Source organism: Dipodomys ordii, unplaced genomic scaffold (genome assembly GCF_000151885.1).
Source record: "Dipodomys ordii isolate 6190 unplaced genomic scaffold, Dord_2.0 Scaffold71, whole genome shotgun sequence".
Lineage (NCBI taxonomy): Eukaryota > Metazoa > Chordata > Mammalia > Rodentia > Heteromyidae > Dipodomys > Dipodomys ordii.
Window position 1 is genome coordinate 2,086,872 of NW_012267287.1, and position 21,903 is coordinate 2,108,774.

Here is a 21,903-nt window from a genome sequence, read left to right on the forward strand (position 1 = left end):
AGACCTCATTGTTTTGAACATCCTAGGCAGCCCTCTCGGTGGTGTGGCGTGCGTGTGTGTGTGTGCGTGTGCGTGTGTGTCGGGGAGGGGGAGCCCTGGCCTCGGGCTGGGTGGGGCGCCTGGCGGGGGAGGACACCTGCCGTCGGGGCCCCCAGCCTCGGCTGGCCACGGGACGGTGTGGTTGGAGCGACGCTGCTCTGCTTCGGGAGGCTCCCTGGGAAATGCTCTGGAGTCTGGATTTGGCATGACAGCTCTGGACGCGGCCTCTGCGCGGGCTCGGGGGGCGCAGCCTGCGGCCAGGGCGGCTCCCTGCTGGTTCTGCGGCCCCCACTGTAGCGGTGGGCCTCTGTGCCCCGTGCTGGAGGGGCCGCCGCCGCCACGCCCCTGGAGCAAACCGAGTCTATATTTGGTGCTTATTTTGGTGCTGTTTTATCTCTTCTGTCGAGCAACCACGGTGGTTTTGTTGACTGAGTCATTTCAGCGAATGTGTCTTCCTCACGTAGCACTTCGTCCAGAGTAAATGAGCTGTGGGGCCGTAGGGCGGGGGGAGAACGTGGCGGGGGGCCCTGCTGGCCGCGGTTGGATGGGACAGTCAGGCGGAGAAGCGCTGCCGTTACTTTGCACTCTGTGCCACCGGGCTCACCAGACACGTGTGGCCTGGAGGGGAGCGGGGACTGTGTGCGGGGCCTCTCTCTGTCTCGATGGAAGAGGCAGAGGGGCTGCTCTGCCAGCCTCCCGCTGCGCAGTCCTGAGTGGGGCCCCTGGAGCCTGAGGGGCTGTCTGCTGCTCGGGAGGGCTCCTCGCCCCCCTCCCACCCTGGCGCGCGTGGCAGCATCCTGGCCCGAACGCCACTCTGTGGCGGCAGACCGCAGGACTGGGATCGTTAATAACCAGCCCCTGTTTTCTTCCCTAGGGCCTCGTCTCAAGCAAGCGCAGAGCAGCACGGCGTTCCTGGCAGCATGGGTCCCCTGGGATAAGGCGACATGCGCTCTGCCCTGGCGGCTGCCCAGGATGTTCCGGGCGGGGGAGCCCGGGCGGCGGCTGGCGGGCCCCGCGCCCCCGCGCGTGCGGGCCGTGGAGGTGGCCCGCAGCAGGGCCGGCTACGGGTTCAGCCTCTCGGGCCAGGCACCCTGTGCCCTCAGCTGTGTCATGAGGGGCAGCCCCGCAGACTTTGTGGGCCTCCGCGCGGGAGACCAGATATTGGCCATCAATGACATCAACGTGAAGAAGGCCTCCCACGAAGACGTGGTGAAGCTGATCGGGAAGTGCTCCGGGGTGCTGCGCATGGTGATTGGGGAGGGCGCGGGCCACGGCCGCCATGCCGAGTCCTGTTCCAGCGACGACGAGACCGGGCTGTACCACGGGAAGGGCTGGCTGAGGCCCAAGCTCGACTCCAGGGCCCTGGGCATCAACCGGGCAGAGAGGGTTGTGGAGGAAGTGCAGTCCGGGGGGATTTTCAACATGATGTTTGAAAGCCCCGGCCTCTGTGCCGGCAGCCCCGAGCCGTCCAGGCTGAAGCAGAGGTCGCTGTCGGAGTCTGCCGCGGTGGGGCTGGCCCCCAGCCAGGACAGCCCGAGCACCCCGCGCCCTGGCCTGCCGCTGAAGGACGAAATGGCCCAGACCACGGGCGACGACTCCGTGTCCGCCGGGGGGCTAGAAGGCCACAGTCATGACGCCTTTGGACTGGACGCGAGCATCTTGAATGTGGCCATGGTGGTGGGCTATTTGGGCTCCATCGAACTTCCTTCCACGAGCTCCAACTTGGAGACCGACAGCCTGCAGGCCATGCGCGGGTGCATGCGGCGGCTGCGGGCGGAGCAGAAGATCCACTCGCTGGTGACCCTGAGGGTCATGCACGACCGGGTGCAGCTGTGCACAGATCGGGCCGGCGTGGTGGCCGAGTACCCCGCGGAGAAGCTGGCCTTCAGCGCCGTGTGCCCGGACGACAGGCGGTTCTTTGGGCTGGTGACCATGCAGACCAATGAGGACAGGGGCCCGGCGCAGGAGGCCGAGGGCACCCTGCGCACGTCCTGCCACGTGTTCATGGTGGACCCCGACCTCTTCCACCACCGGGTCCACCAGGGCGTCGCCCGCAGGTTCGGATTTGCCTGCACGGCCGACCCCGACACGGGCGGCTGTCTGGAGTTCCCCTCGTCCTCGCTGCCCGTGCTGCAGTTCATCTCTGTCCTCTACCGAGACATGGGCGAGCTGATGGAGGGCGTGCGGGCCCGGGCCTTCCTGGACGGGGACGCCGACGCCCACCAGAACCACAGCACCAGCAGCAACAGCGACAGCGGCATCGGCAACTTCAACCAGGAGGAGAAGAGCAACCGGGTGCTCGTGGTGGACCTGGGGGGGGCCTCCAACAGGCACAGCCAGGGCGGCGGGCCCCCGTGGGAGGGGGCGGGCGGGAGGAGCTCCCAGCCTTGGGGCGCGCCCTGGAATGGGACCTTCTGCCATGACCCCGAGGGGGGCTCCCTGTTTGAGACCGGTGCCCAGGCCGACAGGTTCCGTGACTTGGCCAGGCACTCGGGACCGACCTCCCACGGGGAGGTGCCCCCTGCCTCCCTGCGGAGCTCCATGCCCCCTTCCAGGAGGGGCGCCTCCAGCCAGAGGTGGCTCCCTGTCCACGTACTCCAGGAGTGGCAGTGCGGCCACGCCAGCGACCAGGAGTCCTACACGGATTCCACGGACGGCTGGTCCAGCGTGAACTGCGGCACGCTGCCCCCGCCCATGAGCAAGATCCCCGCCGACCGCTACCGGGTGGAGGGCAGCCTCCCGCAGGCCGCGCCCCGGGCCCAGAAGAGGGACTGGTCCCGGAAGGCCTTTGGGATGCAGAACATTTTCGGGCCTCACCGAAATATTCGGAAGACCAAGGAGGACAAAAAGGTGAGTCCCCTGAGGGCCGAGGGCGTGAGACAGCAGGCCGGGCCAGACCGCAGCAGCTGCCCCGGCCTCTGCTGGCCAGCCAGTGCTTCTGACCAGTCCTGGAGCGTGCGGGACCGCGGCTCTCCACAGCCTGACAGAACCTCCCGACCTCCCTCCCCGCCCCGCCTCCCGAGGCAGTACAACAGCCCCGACCCCAGGCCACCCTCCCGCCCCCCCCCCCGGTGGCCGAGGTAGGACCACATGGGGGGGCCTCAGTGAGCCCGTGCTGCGGGCTCCGGGGCTGGCCCCGGTGTTGGTTGAGCGAACCCAGTGCTCTGCGTTGTGGCTCAGGTAGCACCAGAGAAGCTAGTTCTGCCGAGTTCGGAGCATGAGCGATGGAAACGTGAGGGAATCGGGAGACCCCGCCCCACCCCACGTAGCAGAGGGCAGGGCGGGCTGCGGTCCTTGTGGTTGGAAGGAGGGTGCGCGCCCTCTGTGCCCGCAGAACATGGTGGACAAAGTGATTTTTCTGAGTGTGCACACTGCAGTTCTTTTGAAATGATTCGCATACATTAGTTAATAACCATTAGATTTCATTGTGACATTTCACTCGTGGGTACAATGTGTTCCAGTCAAGAGCCCCCTCCACCACTCCCCCCGCCCCCCACCCCCCACCCCAACTTTGACTTCGTAAGGACACTTTCAGCAGATTCATTGTGGTTCTGTGTGTGTGGCCACATTCCCTGTCAGTCATTCACCCTGGCCCGCCCCCTCCTCCACCCCCCCCCCCGCCCCACGCCCCAGCAGAGCCTGTCTCTCTTACTGCTGACCAACAGCTTTCTCGAGATTCTGTATGCTGTGTTCAGATATAGTTAATGTACTTAAAATTTATTCATCTTCTTTCTTTTCCCATTTCCGCTTCCCCTTTATGCTCTTAAGTAGTGCCTTAGTTAGATCATGTTTTATGTTTATCCATAAATACAAATGTATCCAGGTATGTATATGTATGTGTGTCTATATGTATGTCCGTGCGTGTATACTTCTTTTAGATCTAGCTTCTAGCTATGAACCACATTAACAGCTGCTCTTTTTTTTTTTTTTTTGTTAGTTGTGGGGCCTGAACTCTGGGCCTGTGTGATGTCCCTCAGCTCTTCAGCTCAAGGCTAGTGCTCTACCACTTGAGCCACAGCACCACTTCTGGCTTTTTCTGCTTATGTGGTGCTGAGGAATTGAACCCAGGGCCTCATGCATGTGAGGCAAGTGCTCTACCACTGAGCACATTCCCAGCCCCTTAAAGCTTTTTTTTTTTTTAAATCTTATCTCACTCAATATAAAATCCTCCAGTTCCATCCATTTCCCGGCTGTGATATGATTTCATTTTTCCTTAGAGCTGTGTGATAGTTTACAAACATCTTCATTGTTTGAGCGTCTGTTGCTGGACATCTTGGCTGATTCTGTTGCTTGGCTGTTGTGAGTAGTGCTTTGGTAAACATGGGTGTGTGGGTGTCTTTCTGGTTTTGATTCACTCTCCTTCAGGTCTGCACCCAGTAGTGCCATGATGAAGCCAGAGAATCACTCTGTGTTTAGTGATTGAGGAATCTCCATGCTGATTTCCGTGGTGGCTGCCACTCCCACCAACAGCATGTGTGGGTGCTGTCATTCTGCTGGGGTGAGATGGGATCCTAGTGTGGTTTTGATTCTCACTTCCTTTATCGCTCAGGGTAAGTATCTATTAGCTATTTCCTTTTCTCCTTCTCATTTTTCTTCTTCTTCTTCTTCTTCTTCTTCTTCTTCCTCCTCCTCCTCCTCCTCCTCCTCCTCTTCTTCGTCGGGCTTGAACTCTGGGCCTGGGCGCTGTCCCTCAGCTCTTCAGCTCAAGGCAAGTGCTCTACCACTTGAGCCATAGTGCCACTCAGGCTGGCTTTGAACTGTGATCCTCAGATCTCAGCCTCCTGAGTAGCTAGGATTACAGGTGTGAGCCACCGGCACCCAGCTCAGTTTGATTTTTTAAATCAAATTTCTGTCTTCATGGTCATTTTTCATGTCTGGCATTACCTTCTTTATTTTGTGCAGCTCATTAATGTTTGTATTCTCTCGTTTGTTTGAATCCTATTTTAATGTGTCCAAGTGTTTAAGCATTCATTAGCCATTCTTACCAGTGTTCCATTGAGCTCTTTGAGCGTTTTTCCTCTCCATTATCCCTTAAGTCCTTTATTGTGGAGTTGTTGGCTTTTAAAGGGAGTCACATCACCTTGTTTATCTACAAATTTAGTGATTTTATTTTTGCTGATATTTGTGTATTTGGGGTCAAGTTTTGGTGGAGAGTTCAATTTCCTGTGTTACGTTTTTAGTTGGTGATTTCTTATAGAGGACTCAGGACTGGGTAATGGTTGGTTGAGGTGTGTTTTCCTGCTGCTGTGTTGGAGAAGTGGGTCTCTGCTGTCCAACAGTCAGTTTTGATGCCCCAGATACGAGGTGCAGAGGCTTCTCAGTTCTGTTCCAGACGTTGCAGGTGATAAGCACAGCCCCCCATCTGTGACAGTCCATATGCAGACTAGACCCCTCTAGTGCTCCCGTGTCTCTAGATCAATGTAGATATAAAAACGTCTGCTCAGGAGGCTGAGTCTGAGGATCGTGATTCAATACCAGTCTGGGCAGGAAAATCCATGAGACGAGTATCTTCAGTGAACCACTAGAAAACCAGAAGTAGAGCTGTGGCTCAAAATGGTAGAGAGCTTGCCTTGAGCAAAAGATCTCAGCAACAGCACCCAGGCCCTGAGTTCTATGTCCTAGGAAGAGCTTGGTTAACCAGGGCCACAGCGGGGTAACAATAACACACAGCGCCGGTGTGCAGGCAGACGGGGTGGGGGGGGGAGGGGAGGAACGGGAGAGGCACCGGAGAGCCTGAGCTCATGCTGTGTCGGTGGGAGGGGGAGGCCAAGCGAAGAGAATTGAGAAGGTCAGCACGTGACAAGAGATAAAACAAGGAAAAAAACGGACCAAGCAAAGCTCAGAACAGCAGGAGATACACGTACATGCACGTGCACGCACATGCATGCATAACACACACCAAGAAAAATACCCAGGAAAAATGAATATTTGGGTTGGGCAGTTACTGAGTAAGTCTGCAGATCATATACATAAGATGGAAGGTAGGGGTGGATTAGAGGTAGAAAGAAACAGAGCAAGACAGCAATCCTACTGTGGATAAAAGGAAAGAATAAATATGGAGGGTTGGGACTGGGAATCTGGCTTGGTGGTAGAGTGCTTCCCCAGCATGCATGAAGCCCTGGGTTCCATTCCTCAGTACCACATACACAGAAAAAGCTGGATGTGGCGCTGTGGCTCAAGTGGCAGAGCGCTAGACTTGAGCAAAAGAAGCTCTGGGACAGTGCCCAGGCCCTGAGTTCAAGACCCAGGACCGGCAATCAATCAATCAATTAGGGTTTATAGAAAGTGGGTAATATACATACATGTGCACACACAGGTACACGTGTAGGTCTTCAGGAGGCTGTGTAGGTTCAGCCGTCGAGCGAGCTAGCTCTGGGTGAGCTCCTGCCCCGGCAGTGAGTGTCCGGGCGGTGAGCTTTCCACGTGCAGCAGGCCTGCAGTGTCCTTGCCCCCCTCTCTTCCACTGACTGACACGATTCTCTCCTGGGGGCGGGGACTCGGACATCTACCACGCCCCCCCCCTCCATGGTCCCATCCCATAGAAGCCACTGCGTCTGCCGCAGACCTGTGCCTGGTCTGTCCCGAAGCCTGCCCTGCTGCAGGCAGGCTGCTTGCCGCCGCTGCGTGCACCCTGCCTCCCAGAGTGCCTCGGACGGTGCTGTTAGCGTGTGAGGCCGCCAGGGCCTGTGCCCGCCTGCCAGTAGTGTGCGACGGAGCTGTGGGCTGCTCTGAAATGTGTTCTGGACAAGAACGGAGGTTTCATGAGGGTCTCACTGATGGGCGTCACCCCCTCTGCTGGCCCTCAGCTCCCGAACCCTGGCTGGGTGTGCAGATGGCCACTCTCTGTGTCCGAGCTGAGAACCTGGCGGCCTCTGGTGGCCGACAGAGTGCCTGTGGCGTCCTGCCCCCCCCCCCCCAGCTGTGCTGCCCTGAGCAGGAGCCTGCCCTGGGCACGGGTGTCCCTCGGGCCTGTGCTGGGGATTGCATTGCAGGAGACATGCATTGTGTTGCAGAGGTGGCCGGGGTGGCCTGGGCGGGCTCGTCACCGGATCCCCGTCCTGCCACCCTTCCCAGCTGTGCTTTTGCCCCTGGTGGCTCTCGGTGCTGTCATCAGCTCTGTCTTTCTGAAGGGTGTCTCCCAGTGCTTCTCCGACTTTTCCTTCCTAGAGCCCAAGGAGGGAAGTCTGTCTGCTCTGCTTTAATCACCTTGCTGAAAACGTCCCTCCAGTCTTCCACAGGCTGCTGGCCGGTCGGGGCCAGGCAGAGGGGGTGAGGGGGTAAGAGGGAGGCGTAGCATGCGGGATTCCCCTCCCCCTCCCTCCGTGTTTCGCGCCCCGTGTGCAGCTAAGAGGGCAGCACAGCTCTCTGGGTCATCTCCCCACAGGGACCGCGGGCTGTGGCGTAGTGAGCACAGACTACGCCTGCGTAGTTGTGGTCCTGTGGGTTTTCTAAAACTCCAGTCCGCAGGATGGAGTGGTGTGCGGTGGCCTTCCGAGTCGAGGCGCGGCCTGTGTCCCCCGGGTCCCGCCATCCTCCCCAGGGCCTGTTTCCTCTGAGGCGGGCCGCGGTGGCGGACTGTGCAGAAAGTGGCCTGGCTGACAGTGGATCGAGTGCGTTCTCTGTTGGCAGGCGGACGTGGTGGAAACTGTTTGGGCTCTGGGGTTGGGGTGCATCTTCACCTGGCAGAGCGCAGCCTGGCGCTGTGTGTGGGGACGGCGGTCTGGCGTGATCCTCAAGTCTCCGGGGTTGGACGCGCCCACGCCTGTCTCACGGAGGATGTGGTGTGGGAGCGTCGGGGCCCTGGGGTGCTCCGGCCGCGGGAGGCTGCGGGCCCTGGCCACAGCCCTCCTGCCAGCGGGTCGCTGTTCGTTACCGTAGCTCCCGTCCTTGCATTCCAGCGCTTTCTGGTCTACAGCTCGAGCGTCTGTCCCCCGAGGGGCTGGCGCTCAGCGGTACAGCAGCAGAAGCCTGCTGGCCCCAACTCTTACTCTCCATGGTTCTCCACACTCCGTCTCCGGAGACCCCTTCGGGTGACCCGTCTCCATTACTGCTGAGTAATCCTGCCCGAACACCGGCCTGCCACGGCATGGGGGGGGGGGAGCGCCAGGGCAGCTGGGGTCTAGGGTTGAGACTGTTTGGTTAGAAATTTAAAATTCTACCAGCATGAACAATGGGACAGAAAAATCTACTGATGGCATCACAATGTCCAGCGTGTGCTGCTTACAGCATGCAGGAGGAGAGGCAGCGGGTGAGAAACACCTGCAGGTGCGGATCGTGCCTCTCCCGTCGTCTGGGTGGGGCCGAGCTTTCCAGAGCACCTCACCTCCTCCCGCCCGTCCTGGGTGCCAGTCCCTTGGGTGGGGAGGGACTCCGGGTGCTCCCGCAAGGCCTGGCGCGGGGCTCCGCTGCTGCGGTGGAGGGCGGTGCCGTCGCTGGGCCTCCGTCCCCTCTGGGGGGCGTCTGCTGCCGCAGGGAAGCGGGCTGAGGCGCCCGGCTCGGGGCCGGGGCCGGGGCCGTCTTCAGAGGCCACAGAGCGCTTAGGGAGTCTGGTGCGAGCACACCCAAGGCCTCGCCTCGGCTCTCCTCAGGTGCGCACGATGGAGGTCCTCCTGCCCGGAGGACTGGGCGTGGGGAGGCGGGGGCGGGGTGCTGGAGGCAGCTGCTGGGCACCAGTGGGTGGCTGGCAGAGGGCGACTCTGGAGTGTGTTTTTGAGCGTGTGACGCGCACTTCGTTGGCAGCAGGGCCTGGGATGACGGAGTCTGGCCCTGTTCTCCCTGCGTGAGAGCACACGCTCCGCAGACGCTCACACACGCGTCTTCTTCTCTGTGTCTAGGGCTCCAGGTTTGGGCGAGGCATCGGACTGGCCCAGACGTCCCAGCGCACCTCCGCCCGGAGGTCGTTCGGAAGATCCAAGAGGCTGAGCATCACGCGCTCCCTGGACGATCTCGAGGTGGGTAGACTCGGCTCTTTCTTCCTAGAGATTTTGGAGCTGGAAACTGCCTTACAGACGTGCCCTACTCCCCTTCGAGTCCCCCTGGACGCCTACCCCCACATCTTGTTTTGCCCCAGGACGGAGCCTGAACTTGCTTGGCTTGCTTAGTTAATCGGAGAGAGTCCCTCAGACTCCTCAGTCCTCTGGCCTCGGTCTCCCGGGTGGCCAGGATTACAGGTGTGAGGTGCTTGCGCCCGGCTTCTCCTGCTCCCGAAGGGGAGTCCTGCCGCGCGTGTGCTGCCCCTCCATGTGCCTCTGTCCCTCGTTGGACTGCATCGTGTCGCGGGTGTCACCTGCACCCTGTGAGCATTGGATTAGCCAGTTCTGATTAACCACCATCTTTGGGCCCCTGCACACCCTTCTTGTAGGTCTCACCCACGTGCATGGGCCGCTCAGTGCCAGTGTTCTTGGACTGAGAGGGTGCCGGCTGCAGGCCCGGGCCCCTGCCCTGTGGGGGTGGGGGCCACTCTGATGCCACCCCGAGTTGTCAGTGTCGACCATGGCCTGTTCCTCTGCCTCCCAGCAGGTGCAGGGCCTGCCTGTAGCCCGGGCTCAGGGCTTGGCCTGGGCTCCCAGTGCAGCGCAGCCCGTGTTGTCTTGGAACTGCCTGGCAGTGGGTTGTAAACATGGCCACCTTTTTTTTCTTCTGCACTGTAGCCTAGGCTGACCTGGGACAATCCTCCTGACTTAGCTCCTGAGTGCCAGATTGAAGGTGTGTGCCAGCACACCGGTGTGGTGTGGCTACGTTATTGGACACAGACGGGATCTGGGCTGCTCTGGCTCAGTGCCGTGAGGCCGAGGCCTCTCTGCCGCATGTGTGGCTTCTTGTTTTGTCAGAGTTGAGCGTTAGACTTCTCCTGGTTTTCTGCTTGAGGATGCCAGTGTGGCCGCCGTTCTTGTTTGCAGGGCTCTTTCTGGGGAAGCCTGTGAGCCTGTCGAACTGTCCCGTGCTTGGCTCCTCTTGGTAGGTGCCAGGAGCCATCCTGCTGCCCAGCCCTCCTCCCAACGGTCACACCCCGGCTCCGCTCCCTTGGGTGTGGCTGGCCTTGGGGATCTGAGTCTGACCCAGAGGGTGCAGTGAGTGTGCTGAGCCCTGCCCCCGACGGCCAGCTGGGGACGGGGGCGGTGGAGAGGCACTGCGGCTAGCGACGGAGACCTCTGGCCAGCAGGTTGCTCAGACCGAAGACGGCCAGGCCAGGCCAGGCTGGCACAGAGCGGCTCACGCTGCGTGCCATGTGCCGTGGCGTGCTGCCCCGCGGCGACGCCGGTCCACGTCCCACTCGCTCCTGCACCGGCCTCCCTGGTCCTCCCGGTCCTGCGGCCAGCCTGCACGCCCTGCTCACAGGTCTCTGCGGGGCCTTGCCTTGGGCCAAGAGGACCGGGACACTCTTTGGCTCTGGTCTCTGTTTTCCGGGTATCCCAGCTGACCCCTTGGCTCCCCTTCTCACTCCCCTTCCTCCTCTTGTGGCCGTGAGCTGCCTGCCTGGCCTAGTGGGGCGACCCTGCAGCCAGGGGCATGTGGCCTGCAGCCTGCCCCACCCTGCGCAGGGTCACCTGCTGTCGGAGGCATTGTTGCCCGGCCTGTCCCAGAGCCACAGACACTGCATCTGCAGGGCCTGATGCCCCGGGACCAGCATGCCGCCTGCCTTGGCCAAGCACACCTGTGTCCAGGGTGACATGCGAGGACTGCATCCAGTGTGTGGAGGGTGTGCAGCCCCAGCCTGCGTTCAGTGTGCATCCAGTGTGTGGAGGGTGTGCAGCCCCAGCCTGCGTTGAGTGTGCATCCAGTGTGTGGAGGGTGTGCAGCCCCAGCCTGCGTTCAGTGTGCATCCAGTGGGCAGAGGGCGTGCAGCCGGGGCCTGTGTTCAGTGTGCATCCAGTGGGCAGAGGGCGTGCAGCCCCAGCCTGCGTTCAGTGTGCGTTTAGTGTGCAGAGGGTGTGCAGCCCCAGCCTGCGTTCAGTGTGCGTTTAGTGTGCAGAGGGTGTGTAGCTTCAGCCTGCATTCAGTGTGCGTTTAATGTGCAGAGGGCGTGCAGCTTCAGCCTGCGTTCAGTGTGCGTTCAGTGTGCGGAGAGTGTGCAGCCCCAGCCTGCGTTCAGTGTGCGTTCAGTGTGTGGAGGGCATGCAGCCCTGGCCTGCGTTCAGTGTGCATCCAGTGTGTGGAGGATGTGCAGCCCCAGCCTGCGTTCAGTGTGCATCCAGTGTGTGGAGGGTGTGCAGCCCCAGCCTGCGTTCAGTGTGCATCCAGTGTGCGGAGGGTGTGCAGCCCCAGCCTGCGTTCAGTGTGCATCCAGTGTGTGGAGGGTGTACAGCTCCAGCCTGTGTTCAGTGTGCATCCAGTGTGTGGAGGGTGTGCAGCCCCAGCCTGGGTTCAGTGTGCATTCAGTGTGCAAAGGGCGTGCAGCCGGGGCCTGTGTTCAGTGTGCATCCAGTGTGTGGAGGGTGTGCAGCCCCAGCCTGCGTTCAGTGTGCATCCAGTGTGGGTGTGCAGCCCCAGCCTGCATTCAGTGAGCATCCAGTGTGCAGAGAGTGTGCAGCCCCAGCCTGCGTTCAGTGTGCATCCAGTGGGCAGAGGGCGTGCAGCCCCAGCCTGCGTTCAGTGTGCGTTTAGTGTGCGGAGGGTGTGCAGCCCCAGCCTGCGTTCAGTGTGCATCCAGTGTGCAGAGGGTGTGCAGCCCCAGCCTGCGTTCAGTGTGCATCCAGTGGGCAGAGGGCGTGCAGCCCCAGCCTGCGTTCAGTGTGCGTTTAGTGTGCAGAGGGTGTGCAGCCCCAGCCTGCGTTCAGTGTGCGTTTAGTGTGCAGAGGGTGTGTAGCTTCAGCCTGCATTCAGTGTGCATCCAGTGGGCAGAGGGCGTGCAGCCCCAGCCTGCGTTCAGTGTGCGTTTAGTGTGCAGAGGGTGTGCAGCCCCAGCCTGCGTTCAGTGTGCATCCAGTGTGTGGTGGGTGTGCAGCCGGGGCCTGTGTTCAGTGTGCGTTCAGTGTGTGGAGGGTGTGCAGCCCCAGCCTGCGTTCAGTGTGCGTTCATTGTGCAGAGGACGTGCAGCCCCAGCCTGCGTTCAGTGTGCAACCAGTGTGCAGAGGGTGTGCAGCTTCAGCCTGCGTTCAGTGTGCGTTTAATGTGCAGAGGGCGTGCAGCTTCAGCCTGCGTTCAGTGTGCGGAGGGTGTGCAGCCCCAGCCTGCGTTCAGTATGTATCCAGTGTGCAAAGGGCGTGCAGCCCCAGCCTGTGTTCAGTGTGCGTTCAGTGTGCAGAGGGTGTGCAGCCCCAGCCTGTGTTCAGTGTGCATCCAGTGTGTGGAGGGTGTGCAGCCCCAGCCTGCGTTCAGTGTGCATTCAGTGTGCAAAGGGCGTGCAGCCGGCACCTGTGTTCAGTGTGCATCCAGTGTGTGGAGGGTGTGCAGCCCCAGCCTGCGTTCAGTGTGCATCCAGTGTGTGGAGGGCGTGCAGCCCCAGTCTGCGTTCAGTGTGCATCCAGTGTGCAAAGGGCGTGCAGCCGGGGCCTGTGTTCAGTGTGCATCCAGTGTGCAGAGGGTGTGCAGCCCCAGCCTGCGTTCAGAGTGCATCCAGTGTGCGGAGGGTGTGCAGCTCCAGCCTGCGTTCAGTGTGCGTTCAGTGTGTGGAGGGCGTGCAGCCGGGGCCTGCGTTCAGTGTGCATCCAGTGTGTGGAGGGTGTGCAGCCGGGGCCTGCGTTCAGTGTGCATCCAGTGTGTGGAGGGCATGCAGCCCCAGCCTGCGTTCAGTGTGCAGAGGGTGTGCAGCCCCAGCCTGGGTTCAGTGTGCATCCAGTGTGCAAAGGGCGTGCAGCCCCAGCCTGTGTTCAGTGTGCATCCAGTGTGCGGAGGGTGTGCAGCCCCAGCCTGCGTTCAGTATGTATCCAGTGTGCAAAGGGCGTGCAGCCCCAGCCTGTGTTCAGTGTGCGTCCAGTGTGTGGAGGGTGTGCAGCCCCAGCCTGCGTTCAGTGTGCATCCAGTGTGTGGAGGGTGTGCAGCCGGGGCATGAATTCATCCAGCGTATGTTCAGTGTGCAGATGGTGTGCAGCGCCAGCCTGCGTTGTGTGCATCCAGTGTGCAGAGGGTGTGCAGCCCCAGCCTGCGTTCAGTATGTATCCAGTGTGCGGAGGGTGTGCCGCCCCAGCCTGCGTTCAGTATGTATCCAGTGTGCAAAGGGCGTGCAGCCCCAGCCTGCGTTCAGTGTGCATTCAGTGTGCAGAGGGCGTGCAGCCCCAGCCTGCGTTCAGTGTGCATTCAGCGTGCAAAGGGTGTGCAGCTCCAGCCTGCGTTCAGTGTGCGTTTAGTGTGCAGAGGGTGTGCAGCCCCAGCCTGCGTTCAGTGTGTGTTCAGTGTGTGGAGGGCGTGCAGCCCTGGCCTGCGTTCAGTGTGCATCCAGTGTGTGGAGGGTGTGCAGCCCAGACTGCCTGTGGCCTGGGGCAGGCCCCCCCTGCCAGCTGTGGGTTTTGGTCGGCTCTGGGGACCCCCCACCCCCCGCAGCAGTCTCTAGCACTGTGTTGCCGCCGCCCTTCGTTGCCTGCAGCTGGTGGTGGCCAGGGGAGGTGGAAGCCATGTTCCTGGGGCTTCGGGGCCATGGCTGCTTCTGTGTGCCGAGACCTTCCTGGGGCGAGTGTCGGACTTCTACAAACTTCAGGCAGGGCAGCCCTCCAGGGCTCGGGTCTGGTCACCTGGCTTCAGACTCCTGTCACCCCGGGCTGCTCTGGCTACGGCAGCGTTGGTGAAGCCAGGCCTGCCGCCGCAGAGAGCCCGCCCTCCCTCCCGGTGTGAGAGTCGTGGCACATGGCAGGGTGGTGGCTGTGTGTGCCACAAGGAGCACGCGCGAGGGTGGCCGCGCGTGGTGTTCCTGCCGAGCTCCCGCCCTAGGATGGGACGCGCCCGAGGAGGACTGAGTGTGAGCTGGGGACACTCGCTCAGGCGTGGGGATTCGGCCGTTAGCCTCTCGGTGGCTCAGTGGGCGCTGCCTGTGGCTGGGTGTGGTCACAGGCCGCACAGAGCTGGGCACGGCCATGGGTGGGGTCTGCTCCTGGGGAGGGGGCCAGGATGGAGCCACTGCACCGGACAGCCACATTCCTGAGGGACGTGGGCATTCCCAGAGGATCCCAGGAGAGAACTGGGGCTGGGGACCGGGCTGAAGGGCAGTTGGGACTGGGGACCCACCCTGTGTCCCCTCCTGTCTACCTGCAGGCCATCCAAGGCCATGCTCGGAGCCACAGTAGCAGCTGCCGGGCGCAGGCCTGGTGTGGGATTGCAAAACTGCAAAGCTGAAGGGGTGTCTGTGGGCCCTGTGTGGAGAAGGCCCGTGTTCTCTGCCGTGAGCCCCACACTCCCCAGTAGCAGAGCTGGCACGGTGCTGCTGTCAGAAAGAGCAGCTACCTTCCCGCCTGCTCCAGACTGTTCAGCAGACACCCCACCCTACGCCTTCCCCAGACCCTGACCTGCCCTGGCTTGAAATGCCCAGGCCCGTGAGGCCTGTGCGCCCTGAGCTACCCGAGACTCAACGTGTTCAAAGCCCTCCTATGCCTCAGCCTTGCTCCAGGCCACTCTTCTAGCATTTGAAGACTTTATTTATATACACCAAGGCCCCATAGCATCCTGCTGGGCACTAGAACATCCTCCTGGGCCCCGGAGCATCCTGCTGGGCACCGGAGCATCCTCCTGGGCCCTGGAGCATCCTGGCTGGAAGAGTTGGGCTGCTGTTTGCAGAGACTGGTAGTGACTTGCACTGGGCAGTAGAGGGCGCCTAGGTAGTGCTTGAACCTTGGTCAGAACTTACTGGACACTTGCTCCAGTGTGGAGCAGGAGGGAGCTGGACAGAGGCAGTGGGGGAGGGGGAGAGGACGGCCCGGTGCATTGCTTTGATGCTGGCTGGAGGCCACCCCGCGCCTCTTGTCCGTCAGTCACAAGCACTGGCAAACGGGGACAGAACACAAGATAGGAGGCCAGAGTTTCCCTGCTGCTTTGGCTGGTCTGCCTCCTGTGGGCAGGGGGCGCATCCCGCAGATGTTTCAAATTAGCTCTTACACATTTAAAAATTTGTACTTCGCTGTTTCCAAGAGAATTTGGCTTAAAAAGTTTTGCTGTATTGGTCTACTTTTATTTATTTGAGAAATTCTCTTTAAGATCCGATAACTCGGAGGCACAGAGGACTTACGCTTGCGTTATCCGTCCTCATTCACCGTGTGCTCAGGGGTAGTATGCCGCCCTGCGGTGGAGGGTGGCACTCTGCAGCCGGGGAGGGGCTCGTGCTGAGCTGGGGCACCAGGGAAGGAGGGAGGCAGCGCGGACACTCGGCCATGGGGTGCGGGGGGCAGGCAGGCGGTAGCGGGTCAGACCGGCTCGTCTCTAGCCGGTGGTCCACTTGGTGAGGCTCTGAGCAGAGCTGATGGGCAGACAACGGGAGATCTGGGACCAGAAGAGCCTGGGAGTGGTGGAGCAAGGCCACGTGGGGTCAGCGGGGCCAGCGGCGCCCACCGGCGCTTCTTCCCACAGGTGATGAGGTCAGTCACTCACTCCAGTCCCTGTGGCTCTGGCACTGTGAGCTGTGAGCTCTCTGTTCAGTGTGGAGCCGTGGCTGCCGCCTTCCAAACATCTTGTGTCTGGAGTGGCCGCAGGTTGGTCTGCGAGGCCATGTGCGTGCCCCTGAGGTCCCCCTCAGGCAGCTCCCCCTGAGCTCATCTCAGGCCGAGGCTGCTGGGCCAGGCCTGGGCGCTGCCTCCGCCTTCCAAGACTGACCCGCAGTGCCCCGTCACGCGGGCCCGGCCAACCTCGAGGGAGGAGAGAACCAGCTGGCCCGAGGGTGCGCACAACATGGCAAACCGCGGGCCTCTCTTCGGGTCCTTCACGGAGCACACTGGGCTGGGACACAACCCAGCGTCCACCGAGTGACTAAAACCGTGACCCTGTCACCTGCTGCTTCTGGGTGGCCGCAGTCCCCACTCAGCCCTGCGCCCGGGCCTTGTGTGGTCACTGGTGGGTGCTGCTGGGCCCAGCCCCATGCGGCAGCCTCTGCGCTCAGCTGAGGCCCGGCTTCCGGAAGCTCAGGGCAGGCCCCTGGGGTTTCAGGAGGGAGTCAGGCGGCAGGGCGGTGGCAGGGCGGTGGCAGGGCTGCAGCTGGGTCTGTGGGATGTGCTGAGATGACCGGACAGGGGAAGGGCACCGCGGAAGGAAGGCCCAGGCGCCGCGGCCCCGTCTTGGGGGCTCCTGGGGAGGGTGAGCGGCGTCAGGAAAGGCGGCGGTGACGCTGCGGAGGTGTGCCTGAGCGCAGGTGGGTGGGTAGGGGACCCGCCGGCCAGAGGCAGCGTTAGCTCAGGTTCCAGGCCCAGGGTGGGGCAGCCCTGGCCCCTGTGCTGGGGAGAGGGTGGGGGTGGACGCCCCTTCCCCTTCGCTACAGAGAAGATGGAACGGCTGTCTGTCTGTCTGTCTGTGGAGGAGGCTTGGGCGGTGCACTCAGCTGGCAGGCACGCACACGGAATGCCCGCCGGCCGCGCTTGCTGCTCCTTCCCATCACCACCGCCAGGGGGAGGCCGGAGGCTGCGCCAGACCCAAGGCTGGCCCAGGGGCCCGGGACTGGGGCCGCCTGGGAGCAGAGCCACACCCCTGCCGTGAGGAGCTGCAGCCAGGGGCGGGGGGGGGGGGGCGAGCCTGGGGTCTCCAGGGAGGGGACTCCCGGTGGAGGGGGAGGGAGGGAGGGAGAGAGAGCGCACCTAGGGTCTCCAGGGAGGGGGACACCCAGTGGGTGGGGGGGAGAGAAAGAGAGAGAGAGAGAGAGAGAGAGAGAGAGGTGGAGGCTGGGGTCTGGGGGGGGGACTCCCGGTGGAGGGGGAGGGAGGGAGCGAGGTGGAGGCTGGGGTCTGGGGGGGACACTGGCTCTGGCATCTTCCGCTTGCTTGCTTTTCTTTTTCCTCCCTGTTCCACTGAGGAATGGTCATGGACCATTGATGAAGTGGAGGTTCTCAGGACCTGGGGCGGGGAGGGTGTGTGTGTGTGTGTGTGCACGTGTGTGTTTGCGCGTGCGGCAGGCTGCTCATAGAACTGGCGGCAGCTGTAGTTAACTCTGTGAGGGGAGCGCAGCGTGCGGCTGAGCAGCAGATCACTGGCAGCTGTGGTGCGGCCGGCCGGCCGAGCCGCCCCTTCTGAGACTTGTCTCCCCGTGCGCTGCGCTCCGTGTGCGCTCCGTGTGCGCTCCGTGTGCGGGCGGGGCTCCTGCAGACCACGGCCGCCCCCCCCCCGTTGCCATAGGTTTCAGAGGAAGCACACGGGCGTGCTGAAATGCCTGTGCTGTTCTGACAGGCACGGGCGCGGGCGCGCCCTGCCCAGCGGCGCCTTAGATCTGGTGCCTGGCACAGTACTGAAGTTCTCCTGTCTTAAGATGAATTTGGAAAAAGCGTTGTCAGAAGAATCTGACGTTGTTACAGGCCAGCAGGTAAGTGATTCCCACCGGGATTCTTCCTCCCCCCACCCCCCTGGACAGCGTTGTAGGGAACTTGGCACCTTGGCCACTGCTTTGTTTGAAGCTGGCTCCCTGTGAATGGCCGCTGGGGAATTTCCCAAGGATTTTAAGCAGAGAGCGGAAGCTGCTTTTCTTGGTTCTGTCTCAAGGAACTGAGAGCGCACAGCTTGGATTAAGAGCTGATTAAGAGCCGGGCTGGGGGCTGGGGGCCGGGCCGGGCAGGGCCTGCCATGCTCCCCGGGGGTTCACTTCAAATCCTCCTAGCTTCCAGAGACCGCCAAACGTTCTTTCCCTTACCATAGTAATCCTAACACCTTAAAGATGTGAGTCGATGTGGTTGAAATAGGAAATTTCAACTAGATAAGCACTGATATTTCTCATGATTTTTTAGAATGCCAGTTTATAGCTTAGGTTTTATAGTTGGTTCTACTGTGTGAATATACTTAATGACTGGTTGTTACATGAGTTTATGAAGTTGAGCATAGGATAAAATGTGTTTAAAAAGCTTAAGAGTAAATAAAAAGATAAAAATCTTCACTTTTCTTGCATGGCTTTGCTGTGTTGATGCAAAGATAAACCTTATGTACAGGAGGTGGTTACTGATTGCTAGGTACTGATTTTTAATTGCTTCATCTTAGGATGTTTTCTTAGCATCTAATTGGAGTCATCTGCTGAGAATTGCAGGCGAAACCGCTGGTTGGAACTGAATGGTGTGGGGGCCGGGATGGAAGGGGTTCCAGCGCGTGTGTTAGAGCCAGCACCGGGGGGCCGAGAGCCAGGGGCTGCCGTGTCCACTTCAGTCACATGCGCAGACAGACCCGACTTTCTCTCCCTCTGAAAATCTGACCTGCCTTTTGCAGTGTTCCCAGATGTTTAAACAGGCAGATAGCTGTTCAGTGCGGAGCTGAAGCCTGGCCGGGAAGGCTGTATTTAAAGATTCCTGTAACCTTCTCCCTTCACTGCACCGGCTGCTGTGGAAGGGGGAGAAGATCCCAGCTCTGGCCCCTGGCCTGGCCAGTCGGGATGGCCGCCGCAGGACCCCTACGCGTGGGAGGAGAGGGAGAGGATGTGAGACCGTGCCCCCCCCCCGGGCTTGGCGTGCCTGTCCTGGGTGTGCGGCCCCCGGGGGGGGGGAGGCTCTCGATGCCGTGTGCGCGTGCGTGTGCGCAGGTGCCGGTGCCGGCGCCCCCTGCCCCCTCTGCGATCCCAGCACGCTCTCGGGGGCATGGGCAGTGGGGAGGACTCGAGGCTCTGGCTGGCCACAGCTCCCTCAGCCCCCGCGGGCAGGACACCCGCGGCCCTTTCTGCTCTCCGGGCTCCGAGAGCCTCTCCGCAGACTCAGCACTCGCTCCCACAGGGGCGCGCGCTGTCACATGAAAAGCAGCTTCGCCGCCCACCTGCCCCCTGTGTGAGTCTGCCCAGCCGCCGCCCACCCTCCCGGGCCTCGGCCTCGGCCTCAGGGCAGGGCAGAGCCAGCGGCGTGGGGAGCCGAAGGCCCGGCCGAGGGGTGAGGCGTCTTCCACGGCCCCTGGGGGGGGGGGGGGGGGTTGCTCAGTTTCTCTTCAGCCCTCAGATGTCTGGGCCGTGCCTGGTGCTGCCGCGCCAGGCAGGCGGGGATGGCCGGCAGGTGGTGGTTTGGTGATCCTCCAGCTATCCTGTCCTTCTCCTGAAATACACTCTGCCCGTGTGTATGATTGGATTGAGCTTTGCTTCTGTCAGCTTGGAGCAATCAGGGAGAGAGCTTTCTAGAGGGCGAGGGGCTCTCTCCCTTCACATGTTAGGTTCTGTTTCATATTTGAAAATATGGAAGGGCTGTACTATAAGCCTGCGCTGGTGGCTCACACCTGTCATCCTAGCTACTCAGGAGGCAGAGATCTGAGGATTGTGGCTCGAAGCCAGCCCGGGCAGGAGAGACTGTGAGTCCCTCATCTTTGTTTACCACTGGAGAAGCGGAATGCTCTTTCCGGGCAGTGCGGGCCTCACGGTTGCTGGGGTCGGTGGGCCCGGCCTGCGGAGAGCACTGCCCGCCACACAGGTGCGCGAGGTGGGCAGAAGGCAGGCGTGGGGCCGTGGGAAGGGTGGGGGGTGAGAGAAGAGGGGTCGAGAGGCGGGGCTGTGACGGGACCAGCAGCCCGTGCCCCGCTGCCTGGGGCTTCCCTCCCTGCCTCCTCCTCCCAGGGCCTGCCGTGGGCAGCGTGGGCCTCGCCGGGGCCATCCTGCCACAGACCCCCGCGGCGTGTGTGCGCGACGGGCTACGGGCATGGTGAGCAGGGTGACGGGGCGGCCGTGGCTGGCAGGGGCCGTGGGGCATGAGAAACCGCATGCCACGGGGGCCTGACGTGTCTGCGGTCCTGCCTGCTTCCCAGGCTCACCGGCCGCCTGGCATTTGGCTGAGTCTCTTCGTTCCTCCTCCCCCATCACCCGTGACCGCCTTTCCTGTCCCTCTGGTGTCAGGCTGCTGCAGGCCCTGCTGCGGCAGAGCTGACCAGGACCACCGGAGGAGACCTGGCGCCCCCCCCTGCACCGTCCGCCCTCCTGGGCCCGGCCGCTCCCCCCGTCTTCGTTCAGCCGTCCCCCGACTCCCCTGTGTATTGTTGGCACAGGTGTTGCCCTAGACTTCCTCAGCTTCATTGTCAGCGCTTCCTACCTGACCCCCACGGTGCCCTTTGACATTGCGGAGGCCTGTGAGACCCGAGCGCCGCCTCCCGGGCCTTCACCCCTGCTCCCAGCTCCTGGGAGGACGGCGTGGAGCTGCGGCTCAGGCCGGCTGCTGGACACACACGCCGGCAGCTCGCGGGCTCGACCTTGAAAATCTGCCCCAGATGCACACCACCTTCTCCCCACATGCTCCCGCCTCGCCCTGCGTGCTGCCGCGTGTGCGGGCGTGTGCGGGCCCCTCTCCAGACCCCACGGACAGGCCGCACCCGCGTGTGTGTGGGGGCGCCGCTGCATTGGGCACGCTGCACAGAGGCCGCCCCATGCACACCCCACACCTGCCAGAGCCCTGCGGTGGGCCTGGACAGCGGGGCTTGTGGGAGAGGACGGAGGCCTGCCTGACGGGCGGGAGGCCGGCCTCCAGGGGAGGCAGCTGCAGATGCCACAGCCAAGGCTCCGCGGCCAGGAGGAAAGCCGGTGCTCGTCCCCCGCGGGTGCGGTGTTCTCTAGGGGCCTGGCCCCCCTTCCTCCCCGCGGCCCTGTCAGGCCCAAGTGTCCCCTGGGCTGTGAGTCCTCCCCGTGGGCCAGAGGGTGCAGGGCACAGCCTGGCTGCCGCTGTGCAGGGAGTGTCCACAGACGCCCTGGCCGCGCGGCCTGGGCTGCACGTCGTGGCCTCTGCTCCCTGGCTGTTGAGTCTCGGGAGCGGCCCGGGCTTCGGCCAGAGGTGAGGGGCATCGGCCGGAGCTCAGGCGCTGGGGGAAGCTCTCTGTGGCAGGCCCCCTCCCCGGCCACGCCTGGTCCCCGGCCCCGGCGCCTTCCGGTGTGCACCTGTAGTGCCACTGCATGGCCACTCTGCCGCTCGGCTGCAGCGCTCCTCTTCACCATCTGTTTGGTAGCACCGGTGTTTGGCTCGGGGCCTCGTACTCGCTAGACTTGAGCTGAGGCCTTCCTGCTTTCGTTAGCTTTTTGTTAGGGTTCGTGTTTGTGCCTGGACTCTGCATGATCTTCCTGTATAGCTGACTGGCAGGCATCCACGGCCATGCCCAGAGTTACTGCGAGATGGGGTCTCACTAACCTTCTGCCTGGACTGGCCTCAGGCCGTAACCCTCTTGATGGCTGCCTCAGCACGAGCCACCACCCCCAGCTCCCAGGAGTGGACTGGAGATGTGGGCCTCCTCCACTGTGTCCTGTGTGGACTTCTCCAATTGTCTTTGCTTACTAAATAAAAGAAAGTGTGTGTGTGTGTGTGTGTGTGTGGAGGTGTGTGTGTGTGTGTGTGGAGGTGTGTGTGTGCTTATGGAGGTGTGTGTGTGTGTGTGGAGGTGTGTGTGTGTGCTTATGGAGGTGTGTGTGTGTGTGTGTGGAGGTGTGTGTGTGCTTATGGAGGTATGTGTGTGTGTGTGTGCTTTAGAGGTGTGTGTGTGTGGAGGTGTGTGTGTGCGCTTATGGAGGTGTGTGTGTGCTTATGGAGGTGTGTGTGTGCTTATGGAGGTGTGTGTGTGTGTGTGGAGGTGTGTGTGTGCTTATGGAGGTGTGTGTGTGTGCTTATGGAGGTGTGTGTGTGTGTGTGGAGGTGTGTGTGTGCTTATGGAGGTGTGTGTGTGTGCTTATGGAGGTGTGTGTGTGTGCTTATGGAGGTGTGTGTGTGTGTGTGGAGGTGTGTGTGTGCTTATGGAGGTGTGTGTGTGTGTGTGTGGAGGGGTGTGTGTGTGTGTGGAGGTGTGTGTGTGCTTATGGAGGTGTGTGTGTGTGTGTGTGTG

At 61.8% G+C, this 21,903-nt stretch overlaps 1 protein-coding gene across 1 annotated transcript in view; it reads left to right on the forward strand.

Moving 5' to 3' along the window:
• Positions 1-1,011: 1,011 nt before the first annotated feature.
• Rgs12 (regulator of G-protein signaling 12) overlaps positions 1,012-21,903 on the forward strand; it is a 64,461-nt gene continuing 43,569 nt past the window's right edge. Inside the window, exons 1-2 of the mRNA XM_013023854.1 lie at positions 1,012-2,889; positions 8,874-8,990. Coding sequence (XP_012879308.1) covers positions 1,012-2,889; positions 8,874-8,990 — 1,995 coding nt within the window. The remainder of the gene's footprint in view (positions 2,890-8,873; positions 8,991-21,903) is intronic.